Source organism: Eptatretus burgeri, chromosome 3 (genome assembly GCF_056783735.1).
Source record: "Eptatretus burgeri isolate ZD-2024b chromosome 3, Ebu_testis_v1, whole genome shotgun sequence".
Classification (NCBI taxonomy): Eukaryota; Metazoa; Chordata; class Myxini; order Myxiniformes; family Myxinidae; genus Eptatretus; species Eptatretus burgeri.
Window position 1 is genome coordinate 79,300,298 of NC_140963.1, and position 20,000 is coordinate 79,320,297.

The 20,000-nt window shown below is 45.4% G+C and overlaps 2 protein-coding genes and 1 pseudogene across 4 annotated transcripts in view; 2 read left to right on the top strand and 1 right to left on the bottom strand.

Moving 5' to 3' along the window:
* LOC147030270 (uncharacterized) overlaps positions 1-3,581 on the top strand; it is a 25,196-nt pseudogene extending 21,615 nt beyond the window's left edge.
* Positions 3,582-3,638: 57 nt separating this feature from the next.
* LOC147030271 (uncharacterized) lies at positions 3,639-6,463 on the top strand. The gene is given in 2 exon segments (XM_085874166.1): positions 3,639-5,568; positions 5,571-6,463. Coding segments are annotated over 2 exon segments (2,157 nt in total). The 3' UTR covers positions 5,798-6,463.
* A 10,430-nt stretch (positions 6,464-16,893) lies between these two features.
* Positions 16,894-20,000, bottom strand: part of LNPK (lunapark, ER junction formation factor) — an 87,191-nt gene continuing 84,084 nt past the window's right edge. For all 3 annotated transcript variants that reach the window (XM_085874169.1, XM_085874170.1, XM_085874171.1), the window contains 2 exons: positions 18,072-18,242; positions 16,894-17,497 (listed from right to left, as the gene is read on the bottom strand). In XM_085874169.1, the coding sequence (XP_085730295.1) occupies positions 17,229-17,497; positions 18,072-18,242 (440 nt within the window). In that variant the 3' untranslated portion in view covers positions 16,894-17,228. The remainder of the gene's footprint in view (positions 17,498-18,071; positions 18,243-20,000) is intronic.

A 20,000-nucleotide genomic window follows, 5' to 3' on the forward strand; every position in this document is an offset into this window, starting at 1 on the left:
TCACAGCCCAATGGTTAAAGGTCAAATCTAAGAAATTTCATGAAAAACTCATGATTACTTGAATTTTTATTTTTCAAATGACTCAATTTAACTCATTTTACTGAATATTAAGAATAAAAAAAAAAAAATGCAAAAAATGTTTTGAATAGTTTTTAGAAATCATTTATTGAAACTTTTCAAAACCATAATTTTGTACAGTATTTTCAAAATAGCACTTGTGTATATTCACAGTACCAGTGCATACTCAGTTATATGAAGATATTCCACAGTTCATTATCAAATAAATTGTCAATCTACAGTGGCCTGGATTTGTGCATCCATCTGCGTTACACGCACACTCGCACATGCAAATCTGGCTTGCACGATAACACCTGCATCTTACTGTGCTGCATTTGGTTTTACATCCATAGGTTGTTAGTTCGATGCATGCCTTTATGACGGCTAGCAATCTCGTCCAAACAACTTCAAGACATTTCTGTCCTTCTTTCCATCCATTGTCAGAGTTGCAGATCCAACTTCCATTTCCGCTCTGTTCGCCAGCAGCCATATCTTTGCTTGGTAGTTCGATCTTGCCAAGTGAAGCTCCAGGTCATCTCTTATTGGTGGAAGCCACTCCAACTCTTTTCTGGCCCTACTGAATAGAGTGCACCTCAATTCATCCACACTTGGACTTTCCAGGTCTTCACTGCCATACGGTTTATACACAAATAATTCTGGACTTGAGACGTCATCATGTCAACGACTTCAAAATGACAAAATCTGACTCATCGCCAGGATACATCAATAAAGCTGCTTTGGGATCTCGAAGATGAACAAAAATTGCCTTGTGGCACAGACACTTCCGAATGTCATTATGGAAAGATCGTCTCCTGGTAAAATGTCTACTATTCTTTTCTTCAATAATCTTGATGTATCATGTCCATACCATATACTTGGCCAGATGCTAGCAGAGCTTCAAGGTTTTGCAGAACTTTGCCAAGGCTTTGTCATTACTGGATACTTAAGATTTGTACTGCTTTTGTAACCTCCATTCAAATTTGATAAGGCACTTTAGATGATACTTTCCTTATGCAGGTATAATATCATTGATGCCAGAGAGTCTCAGTCTCATAACATGATATGATTTTGCATATGTTAATGTTGTTTCTGATTTCTCCAATGTCAACACTATGCACCTTACATCTGAATGGGAAAATATGCATTTTTATGCAAATAAAATATGCAAATAACAAACCCCTGTTTTACTTTATAATTAAAAAAAACAACATCAACAAAAAAACATGCATGCCAATGTACCGACCCACCTGTAAATTCCACGAGAGCAAAATAACATTATTTTCTTAAGCCTCTGTTTTTGATTGAGCATGTGTTTGTTGTGTTTTTTTTTCTGATTTTGTAACAGTACATGTATACACTTATGAGTTTAATATTTTGTGTTTGTTGTATACAGAACTGGATCCCTCTGCATTTTCTTCAAGCGGAGACAGAGACAATGATACATCTGCTACATCTGATGCAAGACACTTGCGTTCCATTTCTAACATTGCAAAACAGCCGACTAAATCTTCTCACATCTTGCCAACAGTTTGTATCGTATGCAGGAGTGGTAAGACATTTCAGGATTCAAGAGGCAGAAAGCAGAAAGAACCATTGACGCTTTGTGAACAGATTGATGGAGGCAAGCTTCGACTAGCTGCAAAGGAAAAAGATGACAAAATATTCTTGTTCATATCAGAGATCGTGACTGTGTAGCTATAGAAGTCAGATATCACCGGAGCTGCTACAAGGGTTACACAGACTATTTGCGAAGATCTAACCCTCAACATGTTCATGCAGCTACAGAACAGATATATTCTCAAGCATTTGACAGTTTTTGTAACTATACAATTAATCACAAAATTCTGAAGAACAAAGAGATCTACCGGCTTACGTCATTGAAACGTATATTTGATAAGGCAGTAAAAGACATTGAAGGGAAGGACTCGTCCAAGTACAAAACCCATAGCCTGAAACAAAGAATCAGGAGATATCCCCAGCTTTGCTTCATTCAGCCCCCCCCCCAAAAAATACCAGAGTGAACTGGTATACATTGACACCCTATCAGCTGAAGAGCTTGTAAGGGATACGGTCACCTCAGAAACACACACAAATACAACCGACACAGATACAACTGATGCTGAGAAGTCTCCACCTCCAGTGAAACGGCCAAAACAGTGCAACAGAAGACAGGTCGTACCTCAAATATCATCATTAAGAGAGCGTTATTCAACAGCCCTAGATCTGAAGAATGCTGTGATGGATACAACAAACTCTACAACTCTTCTCTGGCCTCCAACCTCAGGTGACTTAACCATGGATGCTACCCGCCAGATAGTTCCAACCATGCTATACAACTTTCTTGCATGGGTTGTTGGAGCATCTGATGATCCAGAGGGTGTAAACCGTGTAAAGGTTGGTGATGTGCAAGACCATCGAATATTAACCATTGCCCAGGACATCATCTACCTCGCTACTAAAGGCAAGACAATGTTACTGAAGCAGTCATCTCGAGCAATGGCGTTACGGCATCTTAGTGGATCGGCACAACGAATAGGCTTACTTAATGGTTTTGGCTATAGCATTTCGCACACCAGTGTTCTCGAGCATGATACTGCCTTGGCACAGCAAGAAGTCCAACGAGGTTCTAGAGCTCTTCCATCGTGCTTGCAGAAGTCTGTCTTCACAACTCTCATCTGGGACAACAATGATTTTGGGGAGCAGACACTTTCGGGAAAAGACACAACCCATAATACCAACGGCATAGCTTGCAGCATGCAGAGATTCATCAGGATGCAGATGCACATTCTACACTTCCACCAGTACAAGGAATGAGAAAGACAAGAAAGCGCTCATTACCAGCACCACATACAGAGGTGGTTACATTCAGTGGTGAGAAGAAGTCGTCCCCGAAGGCATTTGCTGGCAATATGAAGCTGGAAATGACACACTATGAGCCAACTTTATATCCTCACAAGAAGAAAGATGCTGCCTTCTACATTACAAAATGGCCACAGAAACGTCTTCTTCCTGCTTGGACTGGATTCAATCAGTTACTGACATCCAGCATCCCACCAAAAGCAACCATTGCATACCTTCCTGTTGTAAATGATAATCCAACTGATCTGAATACTGTGAATACCATCCTCCATCGAAGCATTGAAATAGCAGACCAACTGGAGCTCCCGTCAGTTGTAGTAGTGATGGATCAGGCTATTTATGCCAAGGCCCAGACAATCAGATGGCAAACACCTATTTTCATGGACAGAATTGTGTTAAGACTTGGGGCATTCCATACAACCATGACAGCTTTGGTGTGTGTGGGAAAAAGATTTCAGGATGCGGGATTGCAAGATGTCCTTATTGAATCCAGTGCAGTGGCACCAGGTTCTGTGAGCGGTGTGATGAATGGCCACAACTACAACAGAAGCATCCGCTGTCACAAACTTATGGCAGAGGCATTAAATCGGCTTTGCTGGCAAAGCTTTATGGAGAGTGTTCATTTGGAAATGCAAGAGCAGTATCGAGATGTGATTTCATCATGACAATCATCATTCCCAGGCCAGTATGTGCAGCATGTGGAAGGCGCATCCTTTCAGACCATGATGAATGAATATGACAGTTTCATCACAGAGGGGAACAAGAATGCTTCCTTTGCTTTTTGGAACTCCTACCTGGAAATGATAGAGGACATCCTCCTTTTCATCAGGGCTACACGGGAAGGAAACTGGCACCTTCGTCTTGCTGCAGTTAGGGCACTCCTACCGTGGATCTTTGCCTATGACCGAACCAACTACTCACGTTACCTCCCAGTCTCTTGGTTTGAGATGAGCCAGCTACCTACTTCACATCAGTACATCTACAAAGAATTGGTCAGTGGACACTTTGCCATTCAGCGACAACATACTCACGGGTTTGTACAGGTAGCTTGTGATATGACGATCGAGCAAACGGTGAATATAGACTCCAAAACAAGAGGTGGGATCAAAGGGTTCTCAACCAACCAAGGAGCTACCAATCGTTGGATACGAGCGCACCATCAACGAGCAGCGATAACCAGACAATGTGAAGAGATGGCTGGCAAAGGGCAGAAATCTTCAAAAAGGGCAGACCTTAACAACACTCGAATGACTAGGGATGAAGACGACGTAAACAACATAATGAGTACCATCACGAGCATGATGAATCCTTTCGAAAATGACCCGGAAATGGATGCTAATGATCTGGTTCACTTGTCATCTGGAGTCATTGCACCAGATGATGTGTATTCTGACCTCATGACCGCAAAAGTAAAGGGCGATGAAGCTTTCGTCATTTTTTCTAAAAGCCGCTTGCAAGGTAATGATGTAGACCTGAACAAAACGCTGAAGACAATGAAACTGAAAACATTTTCAGATGCAGGCAAGCAAACCATCAAGGTTAAAGGGAAGGATGTTACTTTGAAAAGTGATCGCGAGTTGTTGGCAAGGCTGGTCATCATTGGCAAAGTACGAAAAGTGAATCTCAAAAGCATGATGACATACTCGTTGAGCCCGTATCCACCAGCCCTTGCGACTTATGAGGGATGCTTAGTTAAAACTAACAAGGCGAGGCTGCTACACTACCTAGAAAGTGTACCTGAGAGTTCCCCTGTCGTGGACCCACCAAAGGGAGGCGTATGGGTAGTTGATGGCATGGCCATGCTTCAGCAAATGAGTTCAAAAGGAATGCCTGCAAGCATGGATCAACTGGCGGAAAAAATTCTGAGACAGTTAGTGTACCTGGCACTAAGTAGTACCTCCAACTCTGTACACTTTGTAACAGACACGTATCCATCAATCAGTATTAAGGGTGCTGAGAGGAAACGACAGGCAGTGAGTGGTTCCCAAAGGATTAAAATATCCAAGGCAGACCAACCTGTACCTAAACAATGCAAGAAATATCTGGCAAACAGCTTCAATAAGGAACAGCTAGTTCACTTCTTGTTCAACCATTGGAGTACTTGTGGAGAGGACAACTTTAAGGGCATCACACTGTATGTTGCACATGGCAAGATGTGTCATTCCATCACACCAAGAAATGGTACCATCACCATTGAAGAAATACCGCAGCTCCATTCCACCCAAGAGGAGGCTGACACCAGGATGCTCCTACATGCACATTACATCAGCACCCAAGGCATCAGAAGCATCATCATCAAAAGCCCAGACACTGACATGTTTGTTATTGGTGTGGCACTTGTATCGCACCTTGTGGGTTCCCAGTTGTATTTCCACACTGGCAGAGATGACAATGTACGTACCATTGACTTACAGGCCATACAGCAGGAGCTTGGAGATGACATCGCAAAAGCCATCATAGGTCTCCACTGTTTCACAGGATGCAATTATGTAAGTTCCCTTTACGGCAAAGGGAAAACAAAAGCAATCAAACTTCTCACCCAAAATAAATCCTTTTCCCATGTGTGTCAAATGCTTGGCGAGTCTTTCTCCGTAACAGACGAGCTTGTTTCTTTACTGGAGGATTTTGTTTGCAAGCTTTACAGCCAGCAGGATACAGTCATGTCAACGATGCACGGTATTCTATGTTTTCGATGACTACAAGAAACGAAAGTGTCATGCCACCAAACCGAGATGCCCTCATCAAACACGTACAACGAGCCAACTTCCAGGCAGCTGTTTGCAAGCACAGCTTTGACAATCACCCAGATATCCCATCACCAGCTGGACATGGTTGGAAATTGATCGATGGCAGCCTCTCAATAAACTGGATGGAAATGTAACCTGCTCAACAGAGCATTCATGAACTCACGCTGCACCTGCAAGAAGTCCAAGTGCAAAGCATCAGATGCAGATGGCCAGTGTTGTGTGTCTTTGGGGCAATGTTGTACCGAACTGTGCGAGTGCAAGAACTGTGACAACATGCATGTACGTGATGACGATGCTCAAGAAAGTGAAGAAGAAATGGATGAAGTTGGAGATATCTGCTTCGATGAAGAAAACTTTGAAGAGGAAGAATCTTTTTAATGGTAAGGTAAACTTACATGGGATTATAACTCCGGGATACTGTGTAAAGAAACCATTTTAAACAGCATATCTGTTGCTCTCACTTGCAACACCCGCGTTCCTTTTTAATGGGGGACTATGGGAGGTGGATATTTTTTGTTTTTTGGTTTTTGTACCCATACAATATTAATCTTGTTGGATCCATACATTTTTCCTCTAAAAAAATTACCAAACATTACTTTATAAGTGCAATTTAACAACCCTAGTCTCATTTTTTACAAACCGGAAGTGCTAAAAATCCACTTCCGGTTGTAATTTTTGTTTAAAAAAAAATAACCCCTTTTCACCTATTTTCAAGCAAGTTTTGCAATTCTAAATAGAGTCTGTGTTTCTATATGTTCACAGCATGTCCTGCTACCTATTGAATAAAAAATACAGCCATCTGTTGATCTAAATATTGTCCAAATGCATTCACCCACTGAGCTGCATGTTCTGACATGTAAACAGACATTCGTTACTTCGATCTGCAAAATGTAACGTCGGCCATTTTGATGCGAATCTTTATCGGCTTCTATCGTTTTTCAGATTTTCGTGATTTGATCGTAATTTTTTTTAGGTTGTGAGTGGGCTACATCCTTGAAAATTGGCACAATTGTTGATCGTTTTATGTACTGTGATCTAATGAGAGCATTTTTGGAAAATATCTTTAGTTCAGAATTTATGTTAGTCCGAATAGTTCATCAGCAAGAAAAAAATCACAAAATTTGGCAAACCGTTGCCAAGGCAACATGCAAAATATTTTTTTCAAAAAACTCTCCATTGGATCACAGCTTGCTAACCTATAAACAACTTGGTGATGTTACAGCATGATCTGATATTTGTAAATGTGTACAAAATTATGAGCAAATTTTAAATTTTACCTCAGCCCAAATTTAAGGTCATTGACATTTGACCTCGGGTCACGAACAAGATTGACCTTGACTTGCGCTAATTAATGTATTTCTTAAAACTAGACACTTATATGATGATGTTGATACCAAACATGGCATCATTTGTCAAAACATTGGCAAGATAATACCTCTTGAATGTAGTCAGGTCTTTTTGACCCATCGTACCCCGTTAAAAAACATTACTTGTTTGACGCATTATTTTTAGGCGGGAATTACTAATGAATGCTCCACTTTTGAGTGTGGGAACAAAGGGGATATTGATAAGACATGCAATACCTACATTTTAAGACATAATATATGTAGTTCCAATGTGGAGACCACAAAAATCACTTTCTGAAGGGATTTTCACTACATGCCCTATAGTCTACATGTTTTGTGCCAATGGATTCTGTCGCTGTTCCACTCAGAATCAGGTACAACATCCAATCTGTCGAAAAGCGAGAAATTTGTAAGATCTTTTAATTTTCTCCTTTCCAGTGCACACCACCGAACTCTGTTTACCCTCCTCGGAAGGAAGCCACGGTGTTTTTTTCTGAGAAACTTGACAAAGGATACAATGTCCATATGATGTTGACAAATGGTCGGATTATATTTTTAGGATTGCAACTGGAATGACCTCCATTTTTTCAAAACAATGCTTCAAACATTACCTGAAATTGAACAAACAAGAATTTCTGTTAATATATGATATATGATATATTTTTTGCTTTTCTTCAAAACTTTTAGAAATGATGATTACATTCAGAACTTTCAGTTCTTTGATTTTTGCCTCCAGGAAAAAACATTATCTACCAAAATGAAGCAAATTTTTTAAATTCAAATTTACAAATTGTGCTGATTTGATTTGTAATTTTCTTCAATGGAGTTAGATTTATATCACCATCAAAGTAAACAGAGGCAAGTTAAGAAAATAACTTGGCAAGCCAAAAAAAAAAGAGTATGAGGACATGGTGAAGAATATTAAATATAATAGCAAGGCTTTCTTTAAGTATATCAGGGGAAAAGAACAGGTGTGGGCCCATTGAGGAATAGCACCGGGAGAGTGGTTCGTGATGAAGGTGAGATGGCAGGCTTATTAAACAGGTATTTTTCTTCAACTTTTACACAAGAACAGTCAGGCGAATTGCCAATAGCTGAGGGTATCTATCAAGGAAGGAGGTGAGAAAGGGCTTTTACAGAAGATCCAGGTTGGAGTGGAGGAAGTAAAGGAACAGCTGGGTAATCTAAGAGTAGGTAAGGTTCTGGGTCCAGATAATATGCAACCGAGAGTATTGATGGAGGTGGCTGAGCAGGTAAGTGAGATGTTAACGGATATTTTCAATAGTTCCCTGGAGTCAGGACAGGTACCACAGGATTGGAGAGAAGCAAATCTTCTTCTTCTTGCATATGGCAGCTCAGCTGCCAGGGAAGCAATCATTTCTTGGAAGCACGACTGTGTCGCTGATGCAGTGCCCCTCTACCAGTACACTCTGGTACTCATTTCACCGACCTCGGAAGGATGACAGGCTGAGTCAACCCCTGGTGTATTATTTCAGCAACCAACAGGGCTTGAACTCAAGACCCAAGGATCTAGGATCCGAAGCTGCTACCCTAACCACGAAGCCAACACCAGGCGAGAAGCAAATGCAACACCACTATTTAAGAAAGAATCCAGAGAAGAATTGGGAAACTACAGACCTGTTAGTGTGACTTCAATTGTGGGGAAGGTGTTTGAGACATCGATTAAAGACCAGATGAGGAACCATTTAAATAAATGCAAACTAATTAAAGGTAGTCAGCATGAGTTTACCGTAGGTAGGGTAGTTCCTGTTTAACAAATCTTTTCGAGTTCAATGAAGCAGTGTCTCATTGGGTGGATGAGGGAAAGGCAGTGGACATAGTATATCTAGACTTTAAGAAGGCATTTGATAAGGTACCACATCGGAGGTTGTTAGCCAAAGTGAGGGCTTGTGGAGTGGCTGGTCAGGTAGCTAATTGGATTGCAAACTGGCTTAGTGGTAAGAAGCAAAGAGTGGCTGTGAGTGGGAGGATGTCTTGCTGGGAGGATGTAAGTAGCGGGGTACCTCAGGGATCAGTACTCAGACATTACTATTCAATATTTACATCGATTTGGATAATGGGGTAAAGAGTAAGCTTTCCAAATTTGCAGATGACACAAAGCTTGGAGGTAAGATGGATAGCAGAGGGGGTGGTGATCAGATTCAGGAAAATATTGATACTTGCAGATATTGGGAAAAAGATTGGCAGATGGAATTTAACCTGAACAAGTGTAAGGTGTTGGGGATTGGGAAGAATAATGAAAAGAGATTACATCATGCAAGGGGTAATTTTGGAGAGTGTCACACAGGAGAAGGATCTGGGGGTGTTGATAGATACGGGAGGTAAGCAGGCAGCACAGTGCCAGGCAGCTACAGGTAAAGCAAATCGGGCTTTAGGTTGTATTCGGAGGAGGATCATTTATAAATCAAAAGAGGTGGTGTTAACATTGTACAGGAATTTAGTGAGGGCCACATCTAGAATATCGTGTGCAGTTCTGCTCACCACAGTTCCGGAAGGACAAAGATGCCATCGAGAGGGTTCAGCGCAGGGCTATGAGATTGATTTGAGCCGAGCAAAACTCAGCTATGAGGAGCGGCTGAAGGAGACAGGGCTTTATACACTAGAAAGGAGGAGGTTACGAGGAGATATGACAGAGATAAAATAAGTGGAGATGAATTATTCAAGAGTAGACAGTGATAGGACCAGGGGCCATAGCCTGAGAGTAAAGAAGAGAGTTAAGACGGTAGTAAAGCAGGGGACTTTCACTCAGAGTCGTTAATGCATGGAATGGTCCCCCTGGAAAGGTCGTGGCAGCAGAAAAAGTAGATAAGTTTAAATTGGAATTAGATAAAATAAGTTTTTAAAGTTTAAATTGTTTAAATTGGAATTTCAGATTTCAAAAATATCTGAAAACCCACTCCGTGGGAGTACCTCCTGCGCAGCTTCCCTTTGCAGGGCAGCTCACCGGTTGACGGGATTGGGGCAAAGCCTTCGGGACCCCCAATCTTTGATGATAGGAGGGAAACCACGGGGTAACATCCCTGGGTCAGATTGCGGGAGAGTGTGTCGGAGTGGTGCTGAGGTGTCGTCCACCAGACAACGGTCTCCTTGGGTTAACCTGAGGCGATCCCTTCGGGTGGGTGCCTGGGATGTCCTATCCCTAAGAGAGGATGATCACCTGTCTCTGTTATCATCTGAGCTCAAGCGTTTGGACATCGGGATTGCAGCTCTCTCTGAGGTTCGGAGCCTGGATTGCGGCGAGATAATGGTGGGTGGTCACACCTACTATTGGTCTGGTCGCTCTGATGGTTACCATACCCAAGGAGTTGCTGTAGCTGTGTCCAATAAGCTGACCCCAATGATAATTGAGGTAACACCGGTCAACGAGCGTATTATGAGATTAAGGATTCGTCACTCCTTCGGTGTCATTTCCCTGGTCTCTGTTTATGCTCCGACTGAGGCGAGTGATCTCACCGTGAAGGATGCATTCTACGCCACGCTCGAGTCTGTGGTTGATCAGTGCCCCAGATGAGATACACTTCCAGTCTTGGGGGATTTCAATGCATCGACTGGAACTGATAGGGATGGTTATGAGGTGTGTGTTGGTCCTCATGGGTCAGGAACTATGAACCAGAATAGCACTAAGTTCCTTGACTTTGCAAGAAGTCATGGACTTAGGGTGGCTGGTTCATGGTTTCAGCGTCCACAAGCTCATCGCTGGACTTGGTATTCCAACGCTGGCGGTGTGGCAAAGGAGATTGACCATGTCCTCATTGCCGGTCGTTGGAGGATGATCCAGAACTGCAGGGTCTACCAGAGTGCTCAGTTCCTCAATACTGACCACAGGCTTGTTGTAGCAACTCTAAAGCTGCACCTTAAATCCTGGAGAATGGTACCATCCCAGCCTAGGCTGAATGTTGGCAAGCTCAGGGATGAGAGAGTAGCTGAGGAGTTAGCACACAGGCTGAGTGGACACTTGGGGGGTCTGGGTGCTTTGGGGGGTCCTGAAGAGTTGTGGAGTGCCTTCAAGACCACCGTCCTTGATGTGGCCGGTGGATGTCTTGGAACTCACCACAGGGCAAAGAAGAATTTTGTCTCTCAAGGGACACTGGATACCATTGATCAGAGTCGCAGGGCCAGGCTGAATGGCAGAGCTGAGCTGTTCAGGGAGCTGAGGCGTAAAACTGTACGTGCACTGAGGGTAGACAAGGAGGCCTATGTGCGAGGAATCTGTGAGGGGGTAGAGCATCACTTGTGGACAGGTGATTCTCGTCCCGCTTACAGGGGAATTCGCGCATTACGTTCATCCAAGCCCATCCCTCGCAACACTGCAGTTAGAGCAGAGAGTGGTAGGCTCTTGACAGAGGAGTCTGAAGTGAAGGCCCGCTGGGCCGGTTACTTTGAGCGGTTGTACCAGGCTGATCCCCCAACTGTCGAGTTGGACGTCAAGGGTGTTACAATCCCTGTTGCTGACCCTCGAATCAACTGTGGTCCACCTTCGCTTGTGGAAACACGGGCTGCGGTGAACCAGTTGAAACGGGGTGAAGCTCCAGGGATCTGTGGCATCCATGCCGAACTTCTCAAGGCTGGTGGAAATGCTGCACTCGTGTCGTTGCATGCAGTTTTGTGCTCTGCCTGGAACACAGGCATCATCCCAACTGACTGGAAGAGGGGCCTTGTTGTTCCTCTCTGGAAAGGGAAGGGTGATCGCCAAGACTGCAACAACTACCGAGGGGTGACGCTGCTCTCAGTGCCGGGCAAGGTCTTTGCTCGGATAATTATTGATTGGGTTCGCCACCATCTGCTTGAGCACCAGCGTCCAGAGCAGTCAGGCTTTACACCAGAGGTCAACGATTGACCGTATCCTTGCTCTTCGTGTCCTCACCGAACGCAGGCGAGAGTTTTGGCAGGGGCTGCTTGCAGCCTATGTTGATCTCTGTAAAGCGTTCGATTCAGTGAATCTGGATGTCCTCTGGAGGATTCTTGGTCTTCGTGGGGTGCCACCAAAACTGATCGATCTGATGTCTAAACTCTACTCCAGTACTGACAGTGCTGTGAAGTGTGGTGGTACCATCTCTGACTTATTTCCAGTTGTTAATGGAGTTCGTCAGGGGTGTGTACTGGCCCCCACACTTTTCAGCACTTGTATGGACTGGATTTTAGGGAGGATGTCGGAGAGATCAAGCTGCGGTGCATCGTTTGGGAATGTCAAGATCTCGGACCTTGATTTTGCAGTCATCTTTGCGGAGACTTTAGATAGCCTTTTGGGGGCCCCTGAGGTGCTGAATGAGGAGTCGGAGCCGCTGGGATTACGGGTTTCTTGGGTCAAAACTAAGATCCAGGCTTTCGGTGACATCTTGGATGCTGCTGTCCTGTCTTTGTCTGCTTGTGGTGAGGATGTTGAGATCGTGGAGAGATTCACTTACCTTGGCAGTGATATTCATGTCTCTGCTGGCTGTGAGTCAGAGGTCAATAGATGTCTGGGTCGGGCCTGGGGAGTCATGGATTCACTGGATCATGGGGTGTGGCGTTGCCGGTACCTGTGCGGGAGGACGAAAGTCCGAGTCTTCAGGTCCTTGGTACTTCCAGGCTTGCTCTATGGATGCGAGACTTGGACTCTGACCAAGGATCTGAGACGGAGACTTAATTCCTTTGGTACGAGGTCTCTTCGGAAAATCCTTGGCTTTCGCTGGTCGGATTTTGTGTCCAACGAGCGGTTGCTGAGAGAGACTCGGATGAGATTTGTTACCTGCATCGTCCGTGAGCGTCAGTTGCGGCTGTATGGACATGTGGCTCGTTTTCCTGACGCTGATCCTGCTCACCAGATTCTCTCAGCGAGGGAGTCTCATGAGTGGAGGAGGCCAGTGGGCCGACCACGTGCCTCGTGGTTGCAGCAGGTTGACCATCATCTCAAAGAGATGGGGATGGGCCTGGCATCTGCCTGGGGGATGGCCAGACGGAGGCCCCTGGAGTACTGGCGGAGAGTGGACGCAGCGACGCGCTGTTCTGGCACATGCTCCCATACCTGACCTGACCTGTAAGTTGGGAAGATCGAGGGGAATGGGGATCTTGATATGACTTTGGTAGTTTGAGCATTGATGGGTGATTGTGTGCATGTGTATGGAGTGCTGTTGGTGGGGGTCTTGTCAAGGGAGGTTGTGTGGTTGATGTGTGTGTTTTAACCAAGCCCATGCCCCCTCCCCTGAGGGGAAGAAGAAGAAGAAAAAAAAACCAAACAAAGAAATTAATTTTATTAATTAAAAACATTTTTTGCATTTTCTTCCTTGGATCTTATGTGGATGGGTTGGTGTCGTGTTCACAGAGGCATGATGGGCTGAATGGCCTCCACCTGTGTTGGATTTCCTTGTAATGGTATCACTTCAGTATCTGACCATATTTTATCTAATCTACACACTTATTTAATTGATAGTCCAAAAGAAATAGCAATATTTATGATAATGAAATGATCAGACATTCATCCCACCATTGTCTTTGAGAAATTATGACTAATCCTATTTATAAAAGTGTTTTCTCATCAAAACATGTCTGAAAACTAGAGGGGAGCACTCGGTGGAGTGCAAAACCTCCGCCGCAAATACTGCTCGGTCACTCAAGTGAACCTGATATCCTATTCATTCAATTTGACGTCAACAGTGCTCAGAGTTATAGTTTGCAACTTTCCCTTTTACTTTTAACTTTTGCACACTCGATTCATTCGTCATAACTAGATTCCTTGAGACAGAAATTTGATTTTACGTGGGTATAATATACGTGATTGTTACACCCCAAGGAATATTTTAAGCATGGATGTCGGCAATGAACACAGAATGCCCTCAGAACTTTTTTCGGCCTCTTTTTGGCCCTTGGCAGGCAGACTTCAGTTCTTTGCCCCTTCAAGATGCATGTGTTCATTCAGTAGCCTCCTCATTATCCAATGCATAATCCATCACCCATGACTTTCCATCGAACTCAATTCAAAACTTTTGTTACTCTTTCCCCTCCATGTGTGGAACTGCCTTCCAAAGGCCATTCAAAACCACTTCCCTCTTATGGGGCTTCAAAAGCCAGTGGTACACCACCATCTCATGTCATCGGCTATTACTATTCAGTCACTTATTCCCCCTATTATTACCTCCATGCATAATCCAATCCTTTTACCTGCAGGTTGCTGCATCCCCCCCCTGTTTGTTCAACTGACTGCTCCACTGTCACAGTCAGTTCCTTCCCTTATACTCCCTACCTCATCACTCAACTTTTATAACTCATTGCCAATGAACCTCTTTAAAAAAAAAAGGCATAATCCAACCTCAACAGTATCAATGACCATCAAGCGACTTCACTCGCACTCACGGACACTTCATACAAAACAGGCAATGCTTTATTAATGGCAAAGAAAAATATAACATGTGAAAGTAAAGCTATCAGAAGAACAAATTACAACAATCAGAACAAAAACGTTCACAGTAAGAGAAGTAAACACTTCTTTTGAGACTTTGCTCAATGCATACCGAAGTTTGGATCAACTTCCTTTTGTACCTTCACATGAAATCAAATTGTAACGGCCACTCAATATAACAATGAAGGTTAGGAAATCATTCATATGCTGCACTCTCAACACCCCCCCCCCCCGAAACCCCCAAAAGAACAACCTGCTCATTGTCTCGTGTCAACTTTACATGACACCTATTTTTAACAGGTGAATGTACAAACGTAAATACCAAATGAGACAACACTGGAATTATACACATTCAGCCAAAAGAGGCACAAAACCAGTTCAGTTGATGTCAAAGATTCAACATAAAAGCCAAGTTCCCCAAGTAAACCAAAGACTCGAAATGTGGAGGACACACTATCAAGTAAAATTAAATATATCGTAAGCATGGCACCGCCTTTGCGAAGCATCATCGTTGGGAATACAAATTCCACCCATGCAGTGCTTGAGATAAACCAAAGAAAGCATCGCATCATGAGTATTTGTGAAACTTCAATAACCTGAAAAGTCTATTAATCATGAGAGATGATGACACCATGGCCTCCACTACGGGCTGAAGCACCAACTCCAGCATTTAACATTTCATCTCAGCAGGATGAGGACATAAAACGAATGCACTCTTTTTCCAAACAAGCAAACAAACAAACGAAAAAACAAAAAAGAAAGAAGGGTACCTCTTCATCAGTAACAATATAACAGCAAAAGGTGAACAGGGAAGTGGGAGAAAATGTTGTGGATAACGTAAATAGCTTCACTGAGATTTCAAAATCAATGACCAACAACCGATTAAAATAACTAAACACTGACGAGAACAGCACCAATGTGAAAAGGCAGTTTCAATGATATTAACTGGGGAGAAGGGGAGTGGAGGAGGGAGGGAGAAGGGGAGGGGAGTGGAGGAGGGGAGTGGAGGAGGGGAGGGGAGTGGAGGAGGGGAGTGGAGGAGGGGAGTGGAGGAGGGGAGTGGAGGAGGGGAGTGGAGGAGGGGAGTGGAGGAGGGAGTGGAGGAGGGAGTGGAGGAGGGGAGTGGAGGAAGGAGGAGGGAGGGAGAAGGGGAGTGGAGGAGGAGGGAGGGAGAAGGGGAGTGGAGGAGGGAGGGAGAAGGGGAGTGGAGGAGGGAGGGAGAAGGGGAGTGGAGGAGGGAGGGAGAAGGGGAGTGGAGGAGGGAGGGAGAAGGGGAGTGGAGGAGGGAGGGAGAAGGGGAGTGGAGGAGGGAGGGAGAAGGGGAGTGGAGGAGGGATGGAGAAGGGGAGTGGAGGAGGGAGGGAGGAGAGGAGGGAGGAGGGAGGGGAGAAGGGGAGTGGAGGAGGGAGGAGGGAGGGGGAGAAGGGGAGTGGAGGAGGGAGGAGGGAGGGGGAGAAGGGGAGTGGAGGAGGGAGGGGGGGAGAAGGGGAGTGGAGGAGGGAGGGGGGAGAAGGGGAGTGGAGGAGGGAGGGAGTGGAGGAGGAGGGAGGGGGAGAAGGGGAGTGGAGGAGGGAGGAGGGAGTGGAGGAGGGAGGGGGAGAAGGGGAGTGGAGGAGGGAGGGGGAGGAGAAGGGGAGTGGAGGAGGGAGGAGGGAGGGGGAGAAGGGGAGTGGAGGAGGGAGGGGGAGAAGGGGAGTGGAGGAGGGAGGGAGGGGGAGAAGGGGAGTGGAGGAGGGAGGAGGAGGGGAGTGGAGGAGGAGGAGGAGGGGAGTGGAGGAGGGAGGGAGAGAAGGGGAGTGGAGGAGGGAGTGGAGGAGGGAGGGGGAGAAGGGAGTGGAGGAGGGAGGGGGAGAAGGGGAGTGGAGGAGGGAGGGGGAGAAGGGGAGTGGAGGAGGGAGGGGAGAAGGGGAGTGGAGGAGGGAGGGAGGGGAGAAGGGAGTGGAGGAGGGAGGGGAGAAGGGGAGTGGAGGAGGGAGGGGAGAAGGGGAGTGGAGGAGGGAGGGGAGAAGGGGAGTGGAGGAGGGAGGGGGAGAAGGGAGTGGAGGAGGGAGGGGGGAGAAGGGGAGTGGAGGAGGGAGGGGGGGAGAAGGGGAGTGGAGGAGGGAGGGGGAGAAGGGGAGTGGAGGAGGGAGGGGGAGAAGGGAGTGGAGGAGGGAGGGGAGAAGGAGTGGAGGAGGGAGGAGGGGGAGAAGGGGAGTGGAGGAGGGAGAGAAGGGGAGTGGAGGAGGGAGGGGAGTGGAGGAGGGAGGGGAGGAGGGAGGGGGCTAAAGGGGAGTGGAGGAGGGAGGGGGAGGAGGGAGGGGGCTAAAGGGGAGTGGAGGAGGGAGGGAGAGAAGGGAGTGGAGGAGGGGGAGAAGGGGAGTGGAGGGGGAGGGAGGGGGAGGTGAGGGGGAGTGGAGGAGGAGGGATGGGAGGGAGTGGAGGAGGGATGGGGGGGAGTGGAGGAGGAGGGATGGGGAGTGGAGGAGGAGGGATGGGGAGTGGAGGAGGAGGGATGGGGGGAGTGGAGGAGGAGGGATGGGGGGGAGTGGAGGAGGAGGGATGGGGGGAGTGGAGGAGGGATGGGGGGAGTGGAGGAGGGAGGGGGAGAAGGGCAGTGGAGGAGGGAGGTGGGGGGGGGAAGCTGCATGTGCTAACAAGACCACCATCATACCAATATGTATGGAGGGAGAAATATGCTGCTTTCATACTGATGAGGAGACTGGATAAATATGCTGCATGGGCCAGCATTGTATGGGTTTGTGAAATGCCAAAACCTGCAATACCTTGCCAATTCCTGATGACTGTGCAGAGCTTACTCAGCCTGGAACCTTCAGGTATTATCTATGTTGTGTCTGCACCCTGACACTCAGTCTCCATTGATTCAACAGCATTTGCAAACTCAGTGTCAGCAGCCATTTTGCTTTCCTGAGCTTCATTTGCTTCTACGACAGCATCAAAGACCTCTGTTAACCTCTTATCTGCATCTTTATGACTTTCCTCTTGCGCCTCTTCATGAGTGGGAAGAGATAGTTCAAGGTCGCTCATTTCCGGAGGAGACGTCTTTGAACCATGTCCAGCAGGAGGTGCATCCACTGGAACAACATCAGCATCTAAGAGGTGTAAGGATGATCAAAATTAAAAAGGTCAACACACAACAAAAGGGGCTTAAAGCACAATATTCTCATCACAAAATATGCAACACTCAAGGTGAAAGGCTTTGTAGATTGATGAAACAGCACATCAACATTCCAGTGCACAAACTGGCTAACAAAACTTCAGTCAAGCTCTCCTGTCATTGCTGTAAATAAAACAGTGGAATGGAGAACTCGTCTTGCGGGTGATGCTATAGTGTCGCCAGGCACAGAGACCAATGGATGAAATAAACAGAACGTTGATTGAGGTATGTTATCTGCCGTGGGAGGCAAGGAGAAGCTGACAAAACGCACATTAGCCCGAAACACACACACACACACACACACACACACACACACACACACACAAACACACACACAAACACACACACAAACACAAACACAAACACAAACACAAACACAAACACAAACACACACACACACACGTAAAAGGACTGATCAACTTGCAGAAATAGCAATTAATCAAAACTACCTATCTCCACTCCCACCCTCAACCACCCTTTCTTCTCCAACATCAGCATTAAGCACTCACCTTTAACAACTGTGGCCTCAACAGAGATGGGTGCAGCCAAAGAGGAACCAGGACGGAGCAATGGTAAGTTTGCAGAGGGGTGTCGGGGGCCAGCAAGCTCAGTCAGACGAGGGGGCTGAGGCTTAGCCTTGCGAGCAGGATTCATGGAAAAGCAGTAAGCACAGCGGAAAGCTGTGTCCAAGGTTGAGGGTTCAAATGAGGAAGAGTGGAAGGTAGCAGACAAGGCAATTGCAAATAAAATTATACTGCTGCAATAAATTAACCACATCCTTCCATCCTCCTTTTTCACATATGGGTTCAAGCATCAAGATGGAACTGATAACCCAACAATCAAGTTTATTTGACAAGTAAAACACTAATCCAGTGTTTCTCAAGGTGGAGCGTGGCAATATTTTGGTGGGGGAATGAGGATTCAAAACTCTTTCCAAGATCAAAGGAACCATGATGTGGCTGTCTGAGGAGAGTGAAAATAAATACCCAAACTCGACTACTTTGGCAAGGGAAGTATTGATATATTTTCCATCATCTTATTTCGTCGAATGTGGATTTAGTGTTGTTACCGATTTGCTGCAAGCGAAGAGAAATCGACTGGAAATCATGAAACATGGTGATTTAAAGCTGAAACTGACAAAATTGGTTCCTCAAATCAAACAAATCTGCAGCCAGCGTCAAGGGCAGGGCTCCCATTGAGGTGAGTAGCAATTGAATAAAATTTGCAACAAAGTTTTAATAAAGCCTTTTGAATACATATGTAGTATATACTGTAGTGTCTCCAATCATGGTGGGGCGTGGGACAAAAAAGGTTGAGAAAGGCTGCACTAATCCTTCCACAAGTACATGTGCCATAAATTTAGATAGTTGGACCTCTTCCTGAAAGAGAGCCTGCAACTTTCCCCTCAAGTGAAACAATCAATGAAGAACCTTATTGTTCAGGGGCACTCAAAACGATAACCAACTGCCCTGGCCACATTCTGCACCTCTTACCCATAGAGCACTTAACTCGTTCACCTTGCACTGACTTGCCATAAAAACCAAACACCTGTAACTCCTCAATTAGAGCTCAAATAGTTGCCAGTGAGTCAGCAAGAGAAAGCTGACACAGAGGTTTAAAATAGTTCGTTTTTGGCTTTTTCATGGAGAGTGCATTCAGATGATGCAGGACATGGGATGTAAAAAAAAGTGTGAGATTATGTACAAGCTCTCATTTACAGTAGCTTAGACTGCCACACAGACGCAGACAGAGATGTGCGCATGCACCACCCTTAGATGTGAATCTATACGAATAAAGGTGTGTGTGTGTGTGTGTGTGTGTGTGTGTGTGTGTGTGTGTGTGTGTGTGTGTGTGTGTGTGTGTGTGTGTGTGTGTGTGTGTGTGTGTCTCTATAACTCAAAAAGTGTAAAACCTTGCAGTCTGAAACTTTGCATGCACACCAAGGGAACTCCAAGAGTGAAAATTGGGTGTTTGGGTTAATTACAACACCCCTTTTGAAGATAATTAACAGCCTTATTTAAATATATCCTTTATCAGGCGCATAATCGGTCACCTCACTCTCTGGGTTCTTAAGACATATCCTGGGGTTACCAAACTGGGTTCTGAAGCTGCCATGTTTTTTGGCCTGCTCAACCATGCCGTGTCTTGGAACAGGTTGTAATGATTTCTGAACGATAAAGTATTTTTTTTCACTTTCCTCCCTCATATTATCGAATGCCTTTGACATCGATACAGAGATAACAAAAAATAACATACACAACTCACATTGACTGACTGTGTTGGGCCTGCGGTACCGTGCGGTCCCTCGAGTGGAGACCTTGTCGGCTAAAAATGTTGTGCAATTTAATTTTTAGACTAAATCACTTTGTTTAACTTTTTTGTGCAATGTATTTTCATTATATACCCATCGTTTCGACATAGATACATATAAAGAATTT